Consider the following 23,963-nt stretch of genomic DNA (forward strand, 5'->3'; position numbering starts at 1 on the left):
ATGGAAAAGCTTATAAAGTGCTTATAAGCTAAAAAGCCATAAGTTGGGGGTGACCAACTTATGACTTATGACTGATTTTAGCTTATAACCACTTGGCTTATAAGCACTTTGGATATTTACCAAACGCGTAGATAAGCCAAAAGGTGTTTATAAGCCAGTTTGACCAGCTTATAAGCTTAGCCAAACACCCTCTAAGGTTTTTACTAGTTTATCCTTAATAATATTTTCTAATTTACAAAATAATTTTCCCAAAATAGATTTTCTAACTTTCTTTTCATTCCATATTCGTTGTTCATCTATTTCTTTATAAAGAAACATTTTAATTTATAATTTTTTGTAAGTTTTTAAGGTTATTTTAGTCATTTTAATAAAAGAACAAGTTATCAGCACTTTTCTACCAAACACATCAACTGCTTATTAACAGTTTCGGTATGTTTATCCAAACACGTAAATGCTTATTTAAAAATCAATTTCAGCACTTAAAAATACGTTTTAGTACTTCAAGCTTATCAGCTATTTACAAACAGCTAATCCAAACGGGCTCATAGTAGTCTCATGAGTCTACTCTTTAAATCTACTCTTTTTGTTAATTTCTCAATCATTTGATGACTCAATTCTAATAGTTTCCTCGTTGCCTCACTCAAACAAGAACACTAAAACCATACTTTTTGTATATGATAGAAATCGGGCTCGTCTACGACATGGTAGATTGGGCTCGGAACATGAGGGACTGAAGATCGACCCCAAGTCCCACCAGGTCAGAACCCAAGATCAGAATGTCTGTCCTTGAGAACATTGAGTCCGTGATCCCAGAATCGACTCTGACCCCGAACGAGCTCGAGGAAACATTGTCAACGTAACCAACAGAAGACCAAAATATTCGTGACCGGTCGGATATTACGGCAGGAATCTCAGCACATATCAATAAGGAACCGGAAAATCAGCGAATCAAGAGATTTTTACCTTTTATAGAATTGTACCTAAAGTAGGACTCCCTTACTATGTAAATGGTGTTTGATTACTTGTAAAACACATTGTAACTCGCATTCCAAAGCAATACATTATTCTTCTCTTTAAGTTCTTATTTCAGTTGTATCTTGATACCAATCGAAGTACATTCAATTTGAGGGTGGCTAACCACCCAAGACTGTAACTGTTCAATTCGTAGGGTTTGAATTTACTTTATCATTGTTCATTTCAATTGCAATTCAATTCATCACTTTGTGTCAAGCTGATCCACGTATCCTTAAAACCACTTACAAATTTAATTGTTATCCGATTTTAAGGGTATATAACGGTTGTAATATCTCTCGATCCGTTGTTTTGGGCCAGCCTAATGAACAACTGGAATATAAGTCACTTGAAACGATATTACTGCTAAGGTACGACCCCATTCGTTTCTTTTACTTACATTTTGAACTAACACTTGCAGGTAATCAACAAGGAGCGGTACAAAGTTTTAGGTTTGAAAGCATGTGTTGCACTCTTTTTCGTTTGAACCGGTTTTGTCCCAAATGAATTTTCCGGCAAGATTTTTAACGAGGCAACAGTGGATCGTGCTAACTTAGAATAGAATATCCGTCATGAATCGGTGTCAAAGATCGTATCAACGGTATCCGAGGCTTCTCTCTATGTTCAACCTGGGGGCATTACCCTCGGATCGACTTTAGCAAGGAAAGACACTTCGTGATTGAATGGTCTCGGCTCAATTGATAGGATTTATTATAAGGGTCAAATGGTCAGATGAACCATGCCCGCATAGACAGCTCGAACCCTGCCACAAAACATGTACACATGTGTAACTATTACGCACAAGAACAAAAAGAAGTCTCTTCCTTGCGAATAAATATCTTGTCCCTTAAAAAAATTTCTTGCATTTCTTAAGGAATTTCCTGCATCCGATCCCCTAAAGGTATCGAGTCCAAGGGCCATCTTAATCCGAGTTCAAACGATCACTCTCACTCGGGGACTGCCAACCGAAGACAAACTCGGACGGTCCGGGCTATCGGAGCTCAAGGGCACAAGACCTATTAGGGAATGCCCGAATTTTAAAGGCTACGACCATCCCCATTCAGGGACTGATATATTAGGCAAGTTCGGATAACTCGGGGTGACAATTCCACTCGGAAGCACCCGAACTAAATGGGCTATGGCCATATTAAAGCGGCTCGGAACGTTCGAAATCCGTAACAAAAACAAGGCCTTCAAAATTTCTTAACCGGTTCTAAAGGCTACCATCGGCAAACTATAAAATTATAAGTACTTTGTACTTTGGGAAAAAATACGATCATACTGAATCCCCACAATGCCTTAAACAAAACAATATTGTAGGCAAGGCCCGTTCGAACCCCCCAGCATAACCTAACCATTTCATGCTAAGGCATTCAATCTTTGCAAATATAAATCATAAAGCAAAGGAAAAACTCAGAAATTGCTTAAGGGAAAAAGCTTTATATACATATCAAAAGATTTTTTACGAGGGCTAAACGGCCTCGATACAAAATTTTACAAAGGCCAAATGGCCTCAACAGAAAAGAAAAAAAGTACACAAGTACAAAGATACAAAAAAAATGTACAAGGCATTTAAACGGCCTGGTCTTCATCGCAGCCCGCCTTGTCGACAGGAGCTTCGGGGTCTCCTCCATCCTCGGATCCGCTCAAACTCTCGGAGCCTTCATCATCCTTGAGATAAGCCAACCTCTTGGCCTAGGCTTCGAGCCCCTTAGCACTCTCGATTTCAGCCGACAAGTCGAAAGCCCGAGCATGAATCTCATCGAGGGCCTCCCTTCGAGATTGCCGCTTCGCGTGCTCGACTATGTCCTTCGCTCGGTCCTGGGCCACCTCGATGCCGGCCTTATATTGGGCCACCATCTCATCAGTATCGGCTTTGACCACCACGGCCACCGACTTGGCCGTTTCAAGCTCCTTGACCAGAGTTTCTCGATCAGGGGCGGCCGAACTCAGCTAAGACTGGAGTTCCTCAATCTTTTTGGCATGCACCACGGCCTTTTCCTTTGCCTCCCGAAGCTGGAACTCAGCTGAAGCTAATTGCGCCAGGGTCGTTTCATTTTTCGAGGCCTAGCGATCCATTTTGGTTTTCCATTCTTCGGCCTCGACCTTTATCACATCCATCTCTACCCGAAGCTGGTTGATCCGATCAAGATTCTTTTGGACCTGCGGGTTCGGAGCGTTAGTCACCGAGTCTAGTTCATCGCCACTAACCTCAAAGACTTTTACCTTTTCCACCATGTCGGCGTGCTCAATCTGAGCCACCTCTAGCTCATCTTGGAGGCTCTTAACCTCCCCCTCGCGTTGCTCGCTGAGAAGTTTGTAAGCATCTCTCTTCTAAGTGAGCCCTCGAATCTCGACCTCATACTGGTTTAGTTTTTCCCGATATCAGAGAAAATTCTCGTGATGAAGCACTGAGGCCTACAAACACACAAAAAAAAGTTATGATTATCTACAAATTAATCTAAGTACAGATTAGAAGTCATCAAGAGGCATCTGAAGTTATCCGGTTTAACGCATGTTGTGCTTCATTGAACAGGCAGGTGCATCCACCTCGTTCATCTTGGCTTGGTCCTCCTCGATCACCAGACACCGAAGATAACTGGCCACCTCTACGGGGGCAGAGAGGACTCGGGCATCCTCCAGAATAGATAATGATCGATCGCTTCTGGTCAAGATTTGCAATCGGAGCTAGGAACCGATTGACTAGTTTCGGACTTGAGGAAGGCCCGCTTTTTCTCGAAGATGGACTTTTCCTTGGCATGGCTAAGTCACCCAACCCGGTGACGTCCTCCATGGAGGTAGAATCTACTCCATCAGAAAAGTTGTGGAAGGGGTCTGCCGCCCATTGGGGGCCCTAGTTGGGGCGTCCTTTCATCATCTGAGCCTCGTTAAACATAAACTCAGTGAACGAAGGCGACTTAGAGAGGTCTATTACACCGAGTCAGTCCTTTGGGGCATTGCCCACTGCCCGAGAAGCACCGGACACAGTCTCCTTGTCAACCTCCCTAACTTGAGGAAAAACAGCCTCGCCTCCCTCTAGTTCGGAAGCCTCGGCCAAGGCCTCCTCATCGTCCTCCCTAAGTTGAGGCATTTTAGTTTCGCCTCTCTCTGGAATGGAGGCCCCTTGCCCCTCCAACTGTGATGGATCTCGGGCCACCAGATCAAACTCTTCTTTTTCTTCTTCGAACTCGTCCCTCGGTCGGTAGAGTGAGTCCGATAAGAGCACTCGGGCACTGGTGCTTTCTTTAGATTTGCGCACCAGCCTTCTCCTCCGGTTTTTCTCCTCCGAGTTTGGAGAACTCGAAACCTTTTTCCTCTTTTTCTCCTCACCTTGTTTTGAAGTAGGGGACTCGACGCGACAATCCTCGTCACCGGATGGAGGCCTCATTGTGACGTCCTTGGATAAATCTGCAAAGGGAAACGAAACAAGTAAGAACTCAGCCACAAAAAAGAAACCCAAGTATTACTTACTCAGGAAAGAAAACTCACCATGAGAACGGGCCTCCTACCGGCCCTTCGAGAGTTCGCACCATGCGCGCTCAGAATATGGCTTTTGTGACATGATGCCCTCGACCCACTCCTTGAGTCGAGGGACTGCATTCGGGACCCGAGCGACAGATGCACCACCACCAAGCACCGATAAGAAGGAAGGAAAAAAAAGAGTAAATGAAATTTTGAAAAACGAAATTTTACTTACGTTTTGCGTTCCACTTCTCGGGGAATGGCATGCGCTCAGCTGGGATCAGGTCTGAGGTCCTCACCCGGACAAAACAGCCTAGCCATCCTCGATCCTGATCTTCATCGATACTTGAAAATGGGCTTTACTAGCTCAACGCGCGAGTTTAATTAGTCCCCCCTCCCCTCCCCCCTAAAAGAGTCGGAGACTGTATAAGCGCATGAGGTGGTCAACGGGGAACAAACATCCATCGATCTTGCTCACAAAAAATCGGAGAAGGATGATGATCCTCCAGAATGAAGGGTGAATATAGCCAAGGCACACCTCATACCTTTTGCAGAAGTCAATGATAACCGGGTCCAATGGGCCTAGCGTAAAGGGATAAGTACACTTAAATATCCCCCAAAGAGGGTGGTGATATTTTCATCGGGCCCGGGAACCACCACGTGCTTGTCAACCCAGTTGCAATCCTTTTTTACCGTGGGGAGTATTTCTTTAGTGATCGAGCATATGTATCTCGAGACCTTCTCACACCGATCCGATACGGAGGAAGGTTTTTCAATCTTAAAATCGGCGGTTACCGAGCACCCACTAGGGATGAACATGTTCAAAGGGGGTTCCGCTGCTGGTTCCTCAACAGGAGTACGTGGAACAGTCTCCTCGACAGCCGGCCGCAATGTAGATGGAGTTTATTTTTGCGGAACAATTTTTGAAGTCTTCGCCATTTCTTTTTAAATGAAGGGGAAAAGAAGAAGAGGAAGTTAGAGCAGTACGCTTGATGATTTGGGGTGAAGACGAGCAAAAGTCCTCACAAAAATATCTCAAGAAATCAGAGTATAAGTGCCCTAAAGTAGAGAAATTTCTAAGGAACAAGGGTAGAGAGGTTGGATGTAAAGTTTGAATGGATAAAGAAGGGGGTACTTATAGTTTTCAAACGACGCTTCGCATCCAGAGTGACCGACCGGCGATTGACAATCATTTAATGCCATTAAGACTCGACTGACGCGACGTTTCGTTTATTTTGTCGTTTCTGTCGCAAGGTATCAAGGTGAGAATCGGGAGCTCATTTCATTTTTCGTCGTCTACTATCTGAAAAACGAGAGGATTATCTGTATATGGTAGAAATCAGTCTCGTCTACGACATGGTAGATCGGGCTCGAAACATTAGGGACTAAAGATCAACCCCAAGTCCCACCAGGCCAGAAACCGAGATCAGTATGTCTGTCATCGAGAACATTGAGTCTGTGATCCAGGAATCGACCTTGACCCCGAACGAGTTCGAGGAAACATTGTCAGCCTAACCAATAGAAGACCGAAATATCCGGTCAGATATTACGGAGGGAATCTTGGCACATATCAATAAGGAACCGGCAAATCAGTGAATCAAGAGATTTTTACCTTTTATAGAATTGTACCTAAAGTAGGATTTCCCTACTATATAAAGGGTCTCTAATTAATTATAAAACACATTGTAACACCCATTCCAAAGCAATACATTATTCTTCTTTTTAAGTTCTTATTATAGTTGTGTCTTAATACCGATCGAAGTACATCCAGTTCTAGGGTGGCTAATCTCCCCAGACTGTAACTGTTCAATTCGTGTGGTTTGAATTTACTTTATCATTGTTCATTTCAATTGCAATTCAATTTATCGCTTTGTGTCAAGTTAATCTACGTATCCTTAAAAGCACTTACAAATTCAATTGTTATCCGATTTTGAGGGTAAATAATTTTCCTAAAAAAATATCATTAAGAGGTCGTTTGGTATGGTGCATAAGAATAATGTTGAATAGTGTGTATTAGTAATATTGGTATTAGTTATGTTTGCATTAGTTATGCTGGTATTGGATATGCTAGCATATTACTTATCCATTGTTTGGTTTGATGTATTAAAGCATTGCACAATTTCTAAAAGAATTGCTTGTTTACAAAAATGCCCTCAAAACCAGTCCATCACTTAACTTTTTAAAAGAAATATATGTTGAGAAATGTTTTTATATGAAAAATTTTAAAAAAATTATTTAATTTGTCTATCTATATTGTAATATAGAACTAAATATTTATTTATAAAAAAGGTAATATGCTTAAGTATTTATTTATTTACTAAAGATATAATTTTATTTCTCACTATTTGGATTATTTTAAACCTGCATTAATATAATAACTAGCATGTTTTAATCAAGCATAAATTTTGAAGGATAATTTTGCCTTTAATTAAGCTAATGCATGCATTAAAACCCATTGCATTGCTAATACCATGGTTTTCTATGCATTAGTTATGCATAGAATAATACCAAATAAAATGTATAACTAATACTTGTATAACTAATGCATACGTTCAAAATGTCTACCAAACAAAATATTATTAATACACAAACATAATGCATGCATTATTTCATCTAATGCATATGCATCCTGCCAAACAACCCCTATGAGTTCAGTAATTTTTGACGTGCACCGCCATGCAAGTGTCTCATTCTCAAGCTATCAAAACAATCCACAGTTTCACAAAAACCAGAAATACACACAAAACAAAATCAGTTCTTGCTTAGCTCACTTCCAGTCTGTAGAGCGAAAACCATTCCCTCTTTTAAAAAGTTATCCAAACATTGTGAAAACACATTCATACTTTGTGTTCATTGTACTTCGTGTTACACTAAGTTAAATAATTTATTTAAAGAATTGTAAATAAACTTTTACATGTAGATGATAAAATTTATTCCAATATACTTAAGGAATCATTTGTTCATATGCAGAAATTATAAAGCGCAACTTATTTATGCGCTGATTGATAATGAAAAAATTGTTGTGCAGTCAATAATAATAAAGAGATTATTATATTACAATTAAAAACTCATTTTTGTTTTAAAATATTACCGCATTGCTAATATATGTAATTTTAGTTCAATGTTTAATCTAACGTAAAATAATATATGATTCTAACTTAATGCGTATATATATTATCAATATGCGTGTATTATCGATATTACAAACCAAATTTTTATATTACTACACTAGCTAGCAGCCTTTTACTTCACCAGTCAAACGCGTTGAACATAGACCAAAAACCTCCCTATTTCATTTTACCATCCCATCTCTTTCCTTTCTCCTTCTGCAGACCACTGAACTCCCCCACTTGCCTGCTTTTTTTTGTTTCTTAATTTAATACATCCCCACCTCTTCTTTTCCCTTTCCTAATAAGCAATACTAACATATTCTTTATCTTTATCCACTTCACCCTTCTTCCTATAAAAACCACTCTCCACCAAAACAAACAACATCCTCTTTCCTTCAAAACCCATAATTTTTTTTTTCAATTTTAGGGATTACCCGTTTAAGGATTTTGGAGATTAAACGACATGACTATAAAAATTCGGGAAGTATGGGCTGATAATCTTGAATCAGAATTTGAACTCATTTCTACGGTGATTGATCAGTACCCTTTTATATCCATGGATACGGAGTTTCCCGGTGTTGTTTTCAAGCCTGCTGAAGTTTACCGTCGCCGGCAAAATTTGCCGTCCGATCAGTATAAGTTATTGAAGTCAAACGTTGACGTATTGAATCTTATTCAGCTCGGTCTTACCTTATCTGACGCTGAGGGAAACTTACCTGATTTGGGCTCCGGCGAAGGTTACCGGTACATCTGGCAGTTCAACTTCTCTGATTTTGATGTGACCTGTGATTTATACGCGCCGGACTCTATCGAGGTTCTCCGGCGACAGGGGATTGATTTCGAGATGAACCGAGAATGTGGGATTGACTCGGCCCGGTTTGCAGAGTTTATGATGTCGTCCGGTCTGGTATGTAATGATTCAGTAAGTTGGGTCACGTTTCACAGCGCGTACGATTTTGGGTATCTTGTGAAGATTCTCACGCGCAGGGAATTGCCTGGTGGTTTAGAGGACTTTTTGGAGATTCTTAGGGCGTTTTTTGGAAACAAAGTTTATGATGTGAAGCATATGATGAGGTTCTGTAATAGCCTCTATGGTGGGTTAGACCGGGTTGCGAGTACATTGGCTGTGGACCGGGTGGTCGGCAAATGCCACCAGGCCGGTTCAGATAGCTTGTTGACGTGGCATGCATTTCAGAAAATGAGGGATATTTATTTCGTAAAAGACGGGCCAGAAAAACACGCTGGAGTCTTGTATGGATTAGAAGCTTATTAGGAGAAGGAATTCACTAATTGTGTAATTGTTAGTAAATAAAAGCTATTTAATTCATTCTTTTTAATTGGAACTTTGGTTCTGTGAATTTAGTTCAAGTGCTAATGGAAAAGGTTTTATGAGTTAAACTCCTTTCATCCTAAGTTCTTGGATAATGGTCCTTAAGCAATTTGGTTAAGAACGTCTATTCATGAAATTAAGGACCCTTAAATTCTTCGATTAGTTTTTTCTAGAAAAAAATTGGGGATTTGCATCTATACCCGCTTTATGGGTCACATTTTAACTTATACTCGCTTTACAAAAAAATTGTAAATGTATCCACAGAACCCGGTCTAAACTTCAGGCATACGGGCCTGAAGTAGCAAAGGCAATCACGCAAACTTCAGCATTCTAGTAGACGGGTCTGAAGTTATTTGTAATTGCTGAACTTAAGCATTCTACTAGCTGAAGTTTTGTTCTCTATTTGTTGAACTTCAACATGTTTTAGCTGAAGTTTTTCGTGTAAACTTAGTGTTGGCTGAAGTTTTTGTTTGTAATTGTTGAACTTAAGCACTCTATTTTTGAAGAAGAACAACCAGATGCTGGAATGGATGAGCTTTTAGCTGTTTTGGGCTATAAGGTTAAATCTTCAGATATGGCTGAAGTAGCACAAAAACTTGAACAACTTGAGATGGCTATGTGTACAACATTAGAAGATGGAATTTCTCATCTTTCTACTGATACAGTTCATAAAAATCCTTCTGATCTTTCTGGTTGGGTACAAAGCATGTTATCTGAGCTCAACAACACTTCAGTTCCCTCTAATTTCGACATGATTGGTAGTATTGGAGAAAAAGATTTATGTGTATCTCCGGGTGATGGTGCATCTTCTAGTAGTATTACCATTAATGAGCAAAACCTCGTTTCGGCTTAGTGTTGTGCCCAATGGGTTTGATGGGTTGCTCACTAGAACACCTTTCACTCTAAGGTTTCGCCTTTTGGCTTCTAGATAAGCTTCTTCAAAAGCGGATTCTGTAATTTTGAGGCCATTTGAACTTGTGCACTGTATTGGCACAATCTCAGCTCCAGTTCTCCATTTGAGGTCTCTGTCGAATTTGCATTGCATAATGCAAAAGAACCATCAGTAAAGAATGAATAGAGTCACTACCAGGAGAGTAGTAGTTATTTTGTAGGAAGGACTAGTAAAATAATTAATAGAATGTAACGTACCTAGGGTAGTATGGGTAGGAAGGAGAAAAGCGTCGCCTTGGCCATCTAGGCAAAACATGAGAGTTTCATTTGCGGAAGAAGAAAAGAAAGGAGGAAGAAAGGAGCGCACAGGTAGCAGGAAGAAGGAGGCGCCTGAAGTTGTAAAAATTCGGGTATATGTTAAATAATTTTAAAAATATAGGTATAGGTTAAATGGGGGCAACCAAATAGGGCGCCCCGTGCAATTTTTACGAAAAAAATGCATTAGTTCCACAGGGGCAGCCCCAGTATATGCGGGGCCCTAAAGCCAAAATTTAATATGAGGCCTAAATTTTTAAAAGAAAGTTATACGATATGTTTTCATTTAAAGTCTATTTTTCTAGCTTTTTGAGATACAAAGTGTTAATAATCCTTTTTATAGTTGATTTCCCCTAATGATTCATTTTCAATTGATAACATAACCAACTCATTTAATATTTCTTGAGATATTGTTAATTTTAATAAGATTTTATCGAGCAATAGAAGTATAGAACTATTGGAAGCTTAAATTTCTTGGAGAAAGAAGATGAGTAAGAATATTAAAGAGAAAGATAGAAAATATGCAGGGACTTCTGAAATATGAAGAGATCGGAAAAAGAAAGATTGACTTGGATAAATTAAAAAGGGAGAGTAAAATTTTTATACGTTATCTAATGAAGGATTACAACAACAACAACAATAACGACCCAGTATAATCCCACAAGTGGGGTCTGGGGAGGGTAATATGTACGCAGACCTTACCCTTACCCCGAAGGGTAGAGAGACTGTTTCCAGGAGACCCTCGGCTCAAAAAAAGCAACAGGAGCCGATATATTAGTACCATAAAAATGCATAATAAAATAACAGCAATATAAGAGATATGAAATACAGAATATGAAATACGAAATAGATGGCTGGTATAGTAAAACTAGCAGGTAAAGCCCTGCATCAATAGACGACCAATGACATTCTTAGTCTAACTCCTAACTGGCTAGTCTCACTCTATTGTGCTGTAGAAATATTCACAAGTTTTCCCTAACCTACAACCTTAATGCTCGACCTCCATAATTCTCTGTCAAGGGTCATGTCCTCAGTAATCCTAAGTCGCGCCATGTCCTGTCTGATCACCTCTCCGCAATACTTCTTAGGTCGCCTTCTACCTTTCCGCGTGCCCACTACAGCCAGTCGCTCACACCTCCTCACCGGTGCATCAGTGCTCCTCCTCTGAATGTGCCCGAACCATCTGAGTCTTACTTCCCGCATCTTGTCCTCCATGGGGGTCACGCCCACCTTCTCTCGAATATCTTCATTCCTAATCTTATCCATCCTTGTATGCCCGCACATCCACCTCAACATCCTCATCTCTGCTACTTTCATCTTCTGGATGTGTGAGTTCTTTACCGGCCAACATTCAGTTCCATATAACATGGCAGGCCTAACCACTGCTCTATAAAACTTACCTTTTGTAAGCACGTGATTTTTTGCCCTATATGAGAATTACTCCCAAAAAATTCAAAAATAAAATGATTTTTCTTTGGTGTGCAATTTTGTGATATTTTGTGATATTTTGAAGAATTATTTGTATTTGTCTGTGCGTGTTTATTCGCTAAATTAATAAAAAATACAAAAATATGTCGCATTTTTGCATGTAGGATTTAATTCTACAATTATTAGTAATTAAAATTGTTTTACAAAAATTAAAAATTACAAAAATAGGCATAGTTTGCATTTTTAGCATTTAATGTCCAAATATACAATTTTATGCTTAATTAATACTTAATTGTGCGTTAATTGTTATTGAGAGTTACTTTGCGCCTTTATAACTTAATTTAGTTCTTAATAATAGTTTAAGTATTTTTATAATTTAGTTTTAGAAAATAAAAGAAGAAAAGAGAGCGAAAATATAAAGAAAGTCGGAATTGGGCCTCTTCTTCAATTTCAAGCTATAGGCCCAAAAAATGGCCCAATCTTCCCTACGACCCAGTCCATTTCGAACTGGGTCGACCCAGTCCATAACCCAAAAGACCCAAACCCCTTTGTCTTGCATTTTACAAAAAAAAACAAAAAAAAAAGAAGAAGGAAAACCCTAAAAAACACTAAAACAATCCGCCCCCCCCCCCTTCCCTATCTTCTTCTTCTCCAAGTTTCTCCAAAGCTCATCCATGGCTTCCCCCTCAAGCTCCCATGGCTGCCCTTTACCCTCCATTATCACGTCCAAACAACCCCTCACAGCTTCATCTTCACCCTCACCATGGACAACCCAGTTGCGTCTTCATCTTCTCCATGTCGAGCTCAAAAAGCTCATCCATGGCTGCTCCTCCTCCTTCGTTCTTCGTCGAGCTTTAACCAACGTTGCTGCTTCTTCTTCCTCACTTTAAGACTGCTGCTACTGCTCGTCGAAGCTCCTACTGCGCCGCAGCTGCTTCCTCATCGTTCAAACGCGTCACTGCTGCCCGTTTATGCCCCGTTGCTTCTGCCGATGTTTTCTTCTTCTCCTCGTCGACGGACAGCTGCTGCCATGGTCGCCACTGCTGCTGCCGTTCCAGCTCGTTCAGCTGTTCCTCATCAACGCAGGCAGCCATGGCTGCCATTGCGTCTCTTCTCTTCGAGTTGCGTCTGCTTCTACTTCTTCTTCGTCTTCGTCGTTCTTCGTTCGAGCTTTGGTCGAGGCTTGGACAAATTTGTTTACAATCAAAGTTCGTAGTTGATTCATCTCCGGTTAGTTGTTTTTGAGTTTTATTTTTGTCCATATTTTTGTTTGATATTTTCCGGATCCAAAATCGTTAAATGATTTAATCCTTGTTTTGTTCGTTGTTCATCTTTGAAATAATTTTCTAGTGTATTCATGTTGTTTGTTAAATTAATTTTCAGATTTCAAAGTAGAAGTTTAATTAGTTGTTTTCATGTTTATTTCATGTTTGTATTATTGTTTAAGTAAGTATTTGTTAGTTTGATGTTTGTTAGATTCAAATTGAAATTTAATTAACTATTTCTTCAATTTGTTTCATGTGTTTATGTATTGTTAGAAATTGTTATTATTGTTAAGTTCAAGTTTAAGTTCATAATTGTTTCTTCGTCGATCTTGTTATTTGTTTAAAGAATTTAGTTGTGTTAGAGAAATATGTTGGTTTAATCGTTTAAATCCGTCATGTTTGTTGTTTAAAATAGATTTAATTCATGTTCATACTTTGTTTGATTGTTCTTGAATCCGAAATTTGTATAGCTTGATTTCTTGTTTACCATTTGTGATTATTTCTTGAATTTGTCTCATAAAGTTTAATATAGGAATTGTTGGTTGTAATGTTGTTAGAATTGATTTTAAGTTCAATATGATTGAATTTAGAAATCTTCATACTTTGTTTGTTGTTGTTGAATCCGAAAATAGGATTGTTTGTTGCTAAAATATTGTTCAATCAAATTTTAGTTGTTCTTTGTTGTTCAATTTGTGTTCATGTGATTTGTTGTTGAAATGTTGTTAAAATCGTGTTCATATGATATTGTTGTTATGATGTTCATCCGTGTTCATATTGTTGTTTGAACATTGTTAGAAATTGATCATATTGTCTATATTTTGGTTAAGTTTGATTAATTGATGTGTTATAGCTGATGGGTAGTTTGGTAAATTTGTAGTACGTTCAGGGGTAGTTTGGTAATTTCAGTAAGGTCGTGAGGGGTAGTTTAGGAATTGTACATTTTGAAATTGTTTATTTGAAGCATGGGGGACAAAATGAAATGGGGTGGGTTGTGATATAGTTATTTAATATAAAGGGGGGACAAGATTTAATTTAAAAGGGAATCTTGCATTATTTTAAATGAAGCATGGGGGACAAAATATAATGGGGTGGTGTGATATGTTTATTTAATGTAATGGAGATGAGTGGAAAGATAATGGGTTGGGTAGAGAAAAAGTATGGATTTTAATTAATTGAAAGGTTTATGGGATGTGTTATATATGTGAAGTCTTGAACACAAGACAATACAGAGAGAAGAAAAATAGGGAGAGAGATACGAAAAAAATACACACACAGATAGAGAGAAAAAAAACGGACAGAGAATAGAAGAGAGAAAAATTCCGAAAAATATTTAAGCTTTCAAAATAAAAATAAAAGCTAAAAAATCTACTGCTTTCTTTCTTTGTTTGAAATTAGTATTAATGGTTGTTGTTTCATTTAAAGCTTAAAGCTTTTGTTTTTGGGATTACTACTCCACCGGTCTGTTACTGGGTTGTTACTGCTGCTGGACTGTTGTTGCTGTATTGTTATTACTGTCGCTGATTCTCATCATCATTTTCTTTTGCTTCCGATATCAGGTACACAACTGAAAGCTGGTTATTGTAATCCGAATATGAAGCATGAATACGAAAAAATAAATAGTTGAAATTTTGAATTAGTTTTAATTATATTCTGAATTTTATTTGTATGTATAATTTATTTAGTTTGCAAAAAAATCAGAATCGTGTAGCTATTTAATACATATAGTGGAATATCCGACGATAGCTTAACGATTGAACTACCTATATATTGCCAAAAATAAATAAATGGTGTAGTAACTTCGTCAAGTAAAAATCAAACGAATAGGCCATCTAGTAAGAATTTAGTAGAAATATTGTTTAGTTAAATAATATTGGTTAAGTTCAGCATGTAAATGGTCTAGGATTAAAATTAGATTGCTATTTTTTAATTTGACAAATTGAGAACATGCCTAGTATAATGTAACTAGGTAATAACATGTAAATAAATTAAGACATTTTCTCTTTATTTTGTAAAGAAAAATTTCAACAGAAAATGTAGGCATTTTAGGACTATTTTTTTTTAATAAAATGAGATGAGCCTCGTCCAATAAAACACACTAATTGCGGGGCCCTCAATAACTGTTTAATTGATTACTTAGACTTCGGATGGGCCGTTTAACAAATTTCACGGCCTTCCCCAAAGTAAATAAAACGCTAATTGCTTTAGGCGCGGTATAATAATAATTCCATTCTTAAACATGGGTACGCATTTATGCGACCCAAACTAATTTGCATAATTAGGGATGCGTTCGCGTGACTTGATTATACTTCTAAAGGCATTTCGGATTATGCGTTCGCGCAACTTCGAGCAAATTTTTATTAAAAAGGGGTTCTTCGGAGAATATCAAATTAATTTCATATAACGTGAGATGTGCAGTTCACTATTTAATCATACAAGAGCGACAGGCGTTCTTAATTTTATTTTAAGCACAATTTCGAACTTAAGTCTATTTTTATAAATAAATAAAAATTTCGAAAAAAATAAATAAATTATATTATCAATATCATTGTGTATACGTACGCGTAACACGATTTTTCACGTTAAAAAAATATATAATATATAAAACGGATATACGTATGCGTGATTCGATTCGAAGAAGGGTCCTTAATTACAAGCAGTCTAAATAGAAGCGGTAACAATAAAATTGGGCAATAAATATGCATTTAATAAATCAAAGTCAAATATAATAACAGTTAAGCGACCGTGCTAGAACCACGGAATTCGGAAATGCCTAACACCTTCTTCCGGATTAACAGAATTCCTTATTCAGGATTTCTGGTTCGCAGAATAACAAACAGAGTCATATTCTCCTCGATTCAGGGATTAAAAATTGGTGACTTGGGACGCCTTAAAATTCCCAGGTGGCGACTCTGAAACAAAACAAATAAATCCCGTTTCGACTGTCCTTTAATTGGAAAAACTCCCACGCACCCTCGCGGGGCGGAAAAAAGGAGGTGTGACAGCTCTGGCGACTCTGCTGGGGACTAAAACCCAGAACCACTGGTTCAGGGTTAGAAATTCGAGCTTAAAATAACTGTTATAGTTGGCTTTATTTATTATCTGATTTTTACATGATATATGCCTAATGTGCTAAATGATGCTTTTACCGCTTTAATATTATTTGAATTGTGCATATACAATTGCTACGAAACCCCCTTCTTTCTGAGTCTTCTAAATTTATGGTGCACACGTGCGCGTGGCCCACCTTTCTGTTAAAGTCATACCAAATAAGACGAAGTTGGGACAAGTAACTAGGCCGGGTAGACTTTTGTGCTCCCGGTACGTTGCCCCCGCTTCGGCTCAAACTGTCCGTTTGGGTAAGCCAGGGCTAGATCAATATGCCTCAGGTTTTTTCACTTAGAATAACTCAGCTTCATGCCGGATCCCTAGTAGGAGCGTTTGTTTGCATCACGTGCATTTGACTTTGGAGACTCAACACAGGGGTTGGGTCTGTCTAGGACAGGTGTACCAAAAAATAAAAATGACCATCCTGATGCATCTTACTTGCTCCTACTTGCGCATTTATTTGATTCGTACTTGTGTGCTGACTGACTTTTGAATATCAGGAATAATTTTTTAAAATTGAAAAAAAAATAGCGGTTAGGGAATTGATTGTTTATTTTTGAAAAAAAAAAACAATGCCCAAATAACTGTCAAAACTCTGCCGAAATTTTGAGAAAATGAAAAAAAAATGTTTTATTAGTTTGTTTTATTAAAGGAAAAATAAAAAAAAAAGTCGTTGTTCTGTCTTGTTTTTAAAAAAAACAAATTAAAAAAAATAGTTTGTCTTGCCATAAAAAATGAAAATGAAAAAGAGTTTTGTTTTCAAAATGGGTTTTTATTTATTTATTTGTTTAGATACCAAAATAAAAATAAAAATAATAAAATAAAAAGAGTCGCGTTAAAAGTGGTTTTATTATTTGTTGCAAATATATATAACCCAAGTTTTATTTATTTATTATTTGTTGCAAATATATATATATATATAAATCCAAAAAGTTTTTCTTTATTTCCAAAAAATGTATATATATCTTTATTTGTTGCAAAAATATTTGTCCTGCCAAAGTCTAGAAAAGTTTTTTTTTAGACTCCCAATTTTCAAAACAAAAAATCCAAAAAATATTTTCCGTTATTGACTTCTTTAAGAAAGTCTTTTTAATTATTAAAAATATATATATATATATATAATAAAATAAAACAAATTCGAAAATATTTTCCTTCTTCTTTAAAAATTGAAAAGAAAATTCAAAATTCAAAAAAATATTTTTTTAGAAAGCATTTCTTTTATTAAAGGTAAAATTCCAAAAAAATATTTTCTTTCTTCTTAGAATAAGAAAAAACAAATGAAAATTCAAAATATATATATATATATCTTCCTTTTACTTTTGAAATTCTCAAAGTTCAAATCAAAAGAAAAGGAATTCTTAGAAGTCTTTCTTTCAAAAAGAAAATCAATCAATTAAAAATCCAAAAAATATATATATATTTCATTTCTTCTTTTAAAGCAGTTCTTTTACAAATTCAAAAAAAAAATTTAAAATTAGTTTATTTACTTTATTCATGACCTGCCCGAACTACGCGGGTTTGATTCTCACCGGATGTGAGATACGTAGGCAACCCTCATCGGGTCCAACCCCCATTTTTGCTAAAATAGCCAAAAACCAATAAATAAATAAAAAACATGTCAAAATTTTAATTTTTTCATAAATAAGTCGGGCAGTGTCCAGCCTCCACTTTTTGCTAAAACAAAATAGCCAAAAAAAAATATGTCAAATTTTAGTTTTGTCATAAAGAAGTCGGGTGACGCTGTTTTATCAAGACATAGCCGAATGTTCCCAAAAGGGACGCCGGAAGGCTGACTTTGCATAAACAGCCACCTTTTCGGTCATGTTTAGGATTTTGGTCCAGTTGACCCACACAGCCTTAAAAAATCTTCGTCCCCGAGGCGCTGAAGGGCCGTGTTTGCAACACCACGTTTTCATTATAATTTGAAAAAAAAAACAAAGAGTCAGCGGTCAGGTGAATACCATTTGAATCTTTTGGTCAAAATAAGCCGAGCCAACTTCGACCGCGTCTTAAACCGTTCTTGCCAAAATAGCCTTAGAGTATCTTTCAGTTGTCGAAAGGCTATTTTCGTAAAAGAATGAGCAAGTTTGTAAAGTGTCATAAAATAATCCTCTCCGGCCTCAAAATTTGGAAGGGGTCACATTTGCAAAAATAACCGTTTGGTTGCATTTGTCAAACGGAGAAAGGAAGCTGGCCGTTTGTCTTGGAGTTTGTAAAACTTTTGATTATAATATGTGGGTCGTTTGATTTTCGAGTTTGTAGGTCATTTTCAAACCTTTGAAACTCAGTTTATTTTAATATGAAAATTGAAAAAAAATGATTAGTATTGTTCATCTTTTATTGGTCCGAACTACGCAAGGTCTGATTCATGCGGGGTCATGATACGTAGGCAATCTCCATAAGATTCGACCACACACACAAAAAAAAATGATAAAAAAGAGAAAAAAAAATGAAAAAAAATCGAAAAAAAAGAAAAGAAAAAAATGAATGAAAAAAAATCGAAAAAGAAGAAAAATGAAAAAAAAATATTGTTAATAATGAGGACCGACTGAGTCCATTCTAACCTGTTTTGAATCGCAAAGAAAGAAGGTGGTTTGTTTGTGGTAAGCCGAAACTACAAGACCTAGAAGCACACTTTGCGGGGATCAGGCTTGATAACAGAAACACTCAAATCCTATTAGGACTTGTTGACTAAAGTTGATGATATTGAAGTTGGTAATGCTCTTGGCAATACTAATGCAAAGCTTAGTGGCTAAGATGCCAATTTTGATAAAATGGAAGGACGCTCCGTTCCTTGGTTAGCAAGAGAGAAGCTGGTGGTGTCTTATTTTGTTGTCATTTCTGTTGTCCGGATTATTCTTAGGGTTGTAATCCGAATATTGTCTTGTGTCAAACCTTCTTATCTTTCCAGTTTGTCATATCAATTTGTTTAAGTTTTGTCAAGGCTGTGTTAGGATTTTATTCTGGTTGTTTTGTTTGTTTTATTATTCAAACCATTTCGCCAGTAGTCTAATACAAAAGTCGGTCTTTTGTTGTTTCCAGTCATCTTTTGTTTAGTCCTTTTATCATTTTTTGTTCAGCACCGATTCTCGTGACATGACATGCGCACATATTGGGCCTAATCTTTAAAATTAATCATAAAACCCTGGAGAGGTGATCAAAGCATTTAAGGGAAATAAGAACGGTTTGAGATTATTTGAAGCCCGAGTCATGTGGAACTGGGGCAAGTAAAACTTAAAGAAAACCGTTAAATGCAAGATTCGCCAAATTGGCATGAGGGTCGTGCACGAGAGTGAGAGTGTCGCCCAGCAGTGCTTTAGAAATGACAAATGAAAAAGCAAGTGTTTAACATAATTGTCAAGTCCAGCACCATCGGAAGAGACTATAAATCTATGTTCAATTGTGTTGTTTGCACTTGGCATGTTTTGAAGACTGGAATGACGAAGGCATTTTGTTCTGCTACCTAAACACTTTATCCTTCGTTACCCCTTTTGAGCCTTATTTATCTTCTTTCATACCCCTCGTTCGGAATCACTAGCAACGACTAGGAAATACGAGCCTGGAAGGTAAAGAAAAGAAAAAAGAAAAAAATTAACAAAAAACGAAAAATGAAAAAAAAAGAAAGTCAAATGAAAAAAGAGGAATTGGGAACTACGTTTGACCTGATTCCTCAAAGAGGATACGTAGGCGCTTCACGGCTCGGTCATAGGGTGCATAGTATGCATAGTGTGCATGGTGTGCATGGTGTTAAAAAGTAAAAAAAAAATTATAAATAAATAATCCCCAAGCAAGAAACTGGGGCAAGGGTTGCGCTCGTGTTAAGCAAAATTGGTTCCGAAGGTTGTAATTTTAAAACCCCAAATTTATTTTGTTTTTTGAGCCTTTAATATCCTTTCTTTCTAAACCTATCCAAAAAACCCACATTACGGTCCAAAGAAAGACCTTCTGACCAGTCTGCAAAAGATGCCAAGTCAGACAAATGAGAGTCTTACCGGCGAACATAACATTCTGTTCCACAGCAGAAAGGACTCTAATCTCCAGCAGAGAGAGTCATACCGGCAACATTCCAAATCCCCAGCTGGAAAGTGATATAAATGAGAGAGTCTTATCAGTGAAAATCTTCACGGACACCATAAGGCAATGAAAGATGAGAGAAAAACCAAAATGAGAGAGACTTGATGGTGAAAACCTTTTGGGCACTACAAGTCGAATAAGATTGGGAATCAGATGGAGGATAGTCAAGGGAAGATCTTGAAAGACGATTGACGACGGAGGATAGGCCACATATGCATGTCATGACCATTAGAGTCGGTGTCTGCGTTTGATAGGTTTTTATTTATAATTTCTTTTGTTAAAGAGTCATCTTTTTCCTTTGTCTTTTATTCTGTTCCTTTTTATCTTTCTCCTTTCATAGAAAATTCCCCAGTAGAGTCTGTTTGGTCAGAACCAGTGGGAAATGACTTCAAAATAGGCCATCAGCTTTCCAATTATGCAAGATGAGATATGGCTAGTACATCCAAGTGGTATAGTCAGCAAGGAACGAGCACAAGGCCAGTGTCAAGAAAGATATCCCCAGCAAAAGGGAATTGACAAAAGGATTGACGAGTGTCAAGAGGGATATCCTTGCCAAAATCAGAGGTTATTAAAACCTCAAGGCCAAGGCCCGTGGACAAACAAGGAGAGCAATAAGCATGACTTGGAAAATTCATGCGAGACTAAAAGGTCGGAAAAATGCAAGTCTCCGAGCCATGCCACGAAAGAAGAGGGATATCCCTAGCAGAAAAGGATTATCCTCAGCAAATAATATCGTCCCTTGTGGAATGCAGAGCAAGGAAGGAGAAAGGGGAAAGCCATCCCAAGTAGGAGTATCACAACCAACCACCGCGTTTTAAACTAACAAATTTTGTTTAAAACAGGTAAAGGAAATGGCATTGATGTCGGAAATGCATGCCACAAGAAAGATTGTCAAACTGGGGCAGAAAATTTTCTTTTCAGTTAGAAAATTTTCTGGAAAATCAGGTACCCATTTGGGGAAGAATAAAAATAGCACCAAGGAAGTGGTCTTTGAACCAGGGTTGCCCCCAACATAATAAGTTTCCAATGGAGGAAGTTATCCCCAGCAGACAGAATAAAAGGATGACACTTGTGCTCAGAAAAGCAAAGAGCCATTATCATCCCCAGCAGCTTCCAGAAGAATGAAGCATCGATTTGAAGGGATAAAATTCCCCAGCAGCATTATCCTCAACAACGTTATCCCAAGAAGATAACACTTTTATCCCCAGCAGTGTTGAGAAAAAAAACCAAAAACAAATTTGAAGGAGGGGAAGAAAGGAGACTCCCACAGTGGTATTATCCCCAGCAAGCAAGAACAAAGCAGCGCAAAGGAAGGAGAAAAGAAAAGAAGAAATTACGAAGGTAAGTTTCTCAATCATTGATCTTTACTACATTTTTCTCCTAGGATAAAAAGTCCTAGTCTGATGAATTTACCTCCCGATACAATCTTGGTCCGATGAAATTTTTCTCCCAAGATAAGATATCAAATCTTAGTCGGATGAATCTTTCTCCTAAGATCACAACAAATGGACCTAGTCTGACGATTTATCTCCTAGAGTCAAAATCTTGGTCTGATGAAATTGTTCTCCCAAGATAAAATCTTAGTCGGATGAATCTTTCTCCTAAGATCACAACAAAATGGACCTAGTCTGACGATTTATCTCCTAGAGTCAAAATCTTGGTCTGATGAAATTGTTCTCCCAAGATAAAATCTTAGTCGGATGAATCTTTCTCCTAAGATCACAACAAATGGACCTAGTCTGACGATTTATCTCCTAGAGTCAAAATCTTGGTCTGATGAAATTGTTCTCCCAAGATAAAATCTTAGTCGGATGAATCTTTCTCCTAAGATCACAACAAATGGACCTAGTCTGACGATTTATCTCCTAGAGTCAAAATCTTGGTTTGATGAAATTGTTCTCCCAAGATAAAATCTTAGTCGGATGAATCTTTCTCCTAAGATCACAACAAATGGACCTAGTCTGATGATTTATCTCCTAGAGTCAAAATCTTGGTCTGATGAAATTGTTCTCCCAAGATAAAATCTTAGTCGGATGAATCTTTCTCCTAAGATCACAAAAAATGGACCTAGTCTGACGATTTATCTCCTAGAGTCTAAATCTTGGTCTGATGAAATTTTTCTCCCAAGATAAAATCTTAGTCGGATGAATCTTTCTCCTAAGATCACAACAAAATGGACCTAGTCTGACGATTTATCTCCTAGAGTCAAAATCTTGGTCTGATGAAAATTTTTCTCCCAAGATAAGATATCAAATCTTAGTCCGATATATCAAATCCTAGTCTGATGAATTTTCTCCTAGGATAATTTAAAAAAAAAAAAAGTTGTTGAAGCCTGAAGAATAGAATTTCAAAGTTGTTGTTGAAGTCAGGAGCCCGCCTGAAGAGAGGAAAGGCATTTTTAAAAGTTGTTGAAATCTTGCCAACCTAAAGAAAGGAATGGCGATGTATTGGTTGAAGTCAGGAGCCCGCCTGAAGAGAGGAATGACGATTATTTTCAAAGTTGTTGTTGAAGTCAGGAGCCCGCCTGAAGAGAGGAAAGGCGTTTTTAAAAGTTGTTGAAATCTTGCCAACCTAAAGAAAGGAATGGCGATGTATTGGTTGAAGTCAGGAGCCCGCCTGAAGAGAGGAATGACGATTATTTTCAAAGTTGTTGTTGAAGTCAGGAGCCCGCCTGAAAACAGAGGCATACATTTTAGTCTTTACATTTCAGTTGATGAAGTTGGGAGCCCGCCCATAGAACAGAGGCATACATTCAGTCTTTACATTTCAAGCATTGAAGTTGGGAGCCCGCCCATAAAACAGAGGCATACATTCAGTCTTTACATTTCAAGCATTGAAGTTGGGAGCCCGCCCAGATAACAGAGGCATACATTTCAGTCTTTATATTTCAAGCGTCGAAGTTGGGAGCCCGCCCAGACAACAGAGGCATAAATTTCAGTCTTTACATTTCAAGCATTGAAGTTGGGAGCCCGCCCAGATAACAGAGGCATACATTTCAAGTCTTTAATTTTCAAGTATTGAAGTTGGGAGCCCGCCCAGATAACAGAGGCATACATTTCAAGATCAAGTCAGAGGACAATAAAATAGAGGGTTACAATAGGAATCCCCAGCAGGAAACAATAAAATTCCCCGGCACCGGGAAACAGAAGGTTGCAACAAGAGGTCACAGTACAAACTCAAGTACATGTGTCAAAAGAAGTAAAGCACCGAAAGAAATGCAAGCAGACAAGTAAGCAAGGCAACAAAAACAAATTATACTCTAGCCTAGCTTCTTGTTTTTTAGGCACGGTGTAACAAGGAGATCGGTAAGCAGTAGTAATAGCATGCAACAACAGTAACATTGCAGTCCAACGGTAGTCCCAGCTACCAAAATTTCTCGAATTACATTGACCTGATTCCTGTTTAGCCAGGATATGTAGGAAACCTTTGAAGCAAAGGTTCGGTCAAATCTTTTTCAAAAAAATGCTTCAACGGAGTACTCGGATGGGCAAAAATCGCTCGCTTTATCTTTGCACGAAAACCCTTCGTGTCTCCGGGCAAAGAGGGGCAGCTGTAAGCACGTGATTTTTTGCCCTATATGAGAATTACTCCCAAAAAATTCAAAAATAAAATGATTTTTCTTTGGTGTGCAATTTTGTGATATTTTGAAGAATTATTTGTATTTGTCTGTGCGTGTTTATTCGCTAAATTAATAAAAAATACAAAAATATGTCGCATTTTTGCATGTAGGATTTAATTCTACAATTATTAGTAATTAAAATTGTTTTACAAAAATTAAAAATTACAAAAATAGGCATCGTTTGCATTTTTAGCATTTAATGTCCAAATATACAATTTTATGCTTAATTAATACTTAATTGTGCGTTAATTGTTATTGAGAGTTAATTTGCGCCTTTATAACTTAATTTAGTTCTTAATAATAGTTTAAGTATTTTTATAATTTAGTTTTAGAAAAATAAAAGAAGAAAAGAG

General features: G+C 37.5%; 1 protein-coding gene across 1 annotated transcript; it reads left to right on the forward strand.

The window, feature by feature from the left end:
* The first annotated feature begins 7,872 nt into the window (after positions 1 to 7,872).
* LOC107815219 (putative CCR4-associated factor 1 homolog 9) lies at positions 7,873 to 8,981 on the forward strand. Its single transcript, XM_016640757.2, has one exon. The coding sequence runs from the start codon at positions 8,047 to 8,049 to the stop codon at positions 8,854 to 8,856; it is 810 nt and encodes a 269-aa protein (XP_016496243.1). The 5' UTR covers positions 7,873 to 8,046; the 3' UTR covers positions 8,857 to 8,981.
* Positions 8,982 to 23,963: the final 14,982 nt, after the last annotated feature.

Source organism: Nicotiana tabacum, chromosome 8, assembly GCF_000715075.1.
Source record: "Nicotiana tabacum cultivar K326 chromosome 8, ASM71507v2, whole genome shotgun sequence".
Lineage (NCBI taxonomy): Eukaryota > Viridiplantae > Streptophyta > Magnoliopsida > Solanales > Solanaceae > Nicotiana > Nicotiana tabacum.

Excerpts from the sequence above, each read along its gene's own strand:
- LOC107815219 (XM_016640757.2), top strand. The coding sequence starts at position 8,047 with ATGACTATAAAAATTCGGGAAGTATGGGCTGATAATCTTGAATCAGAA.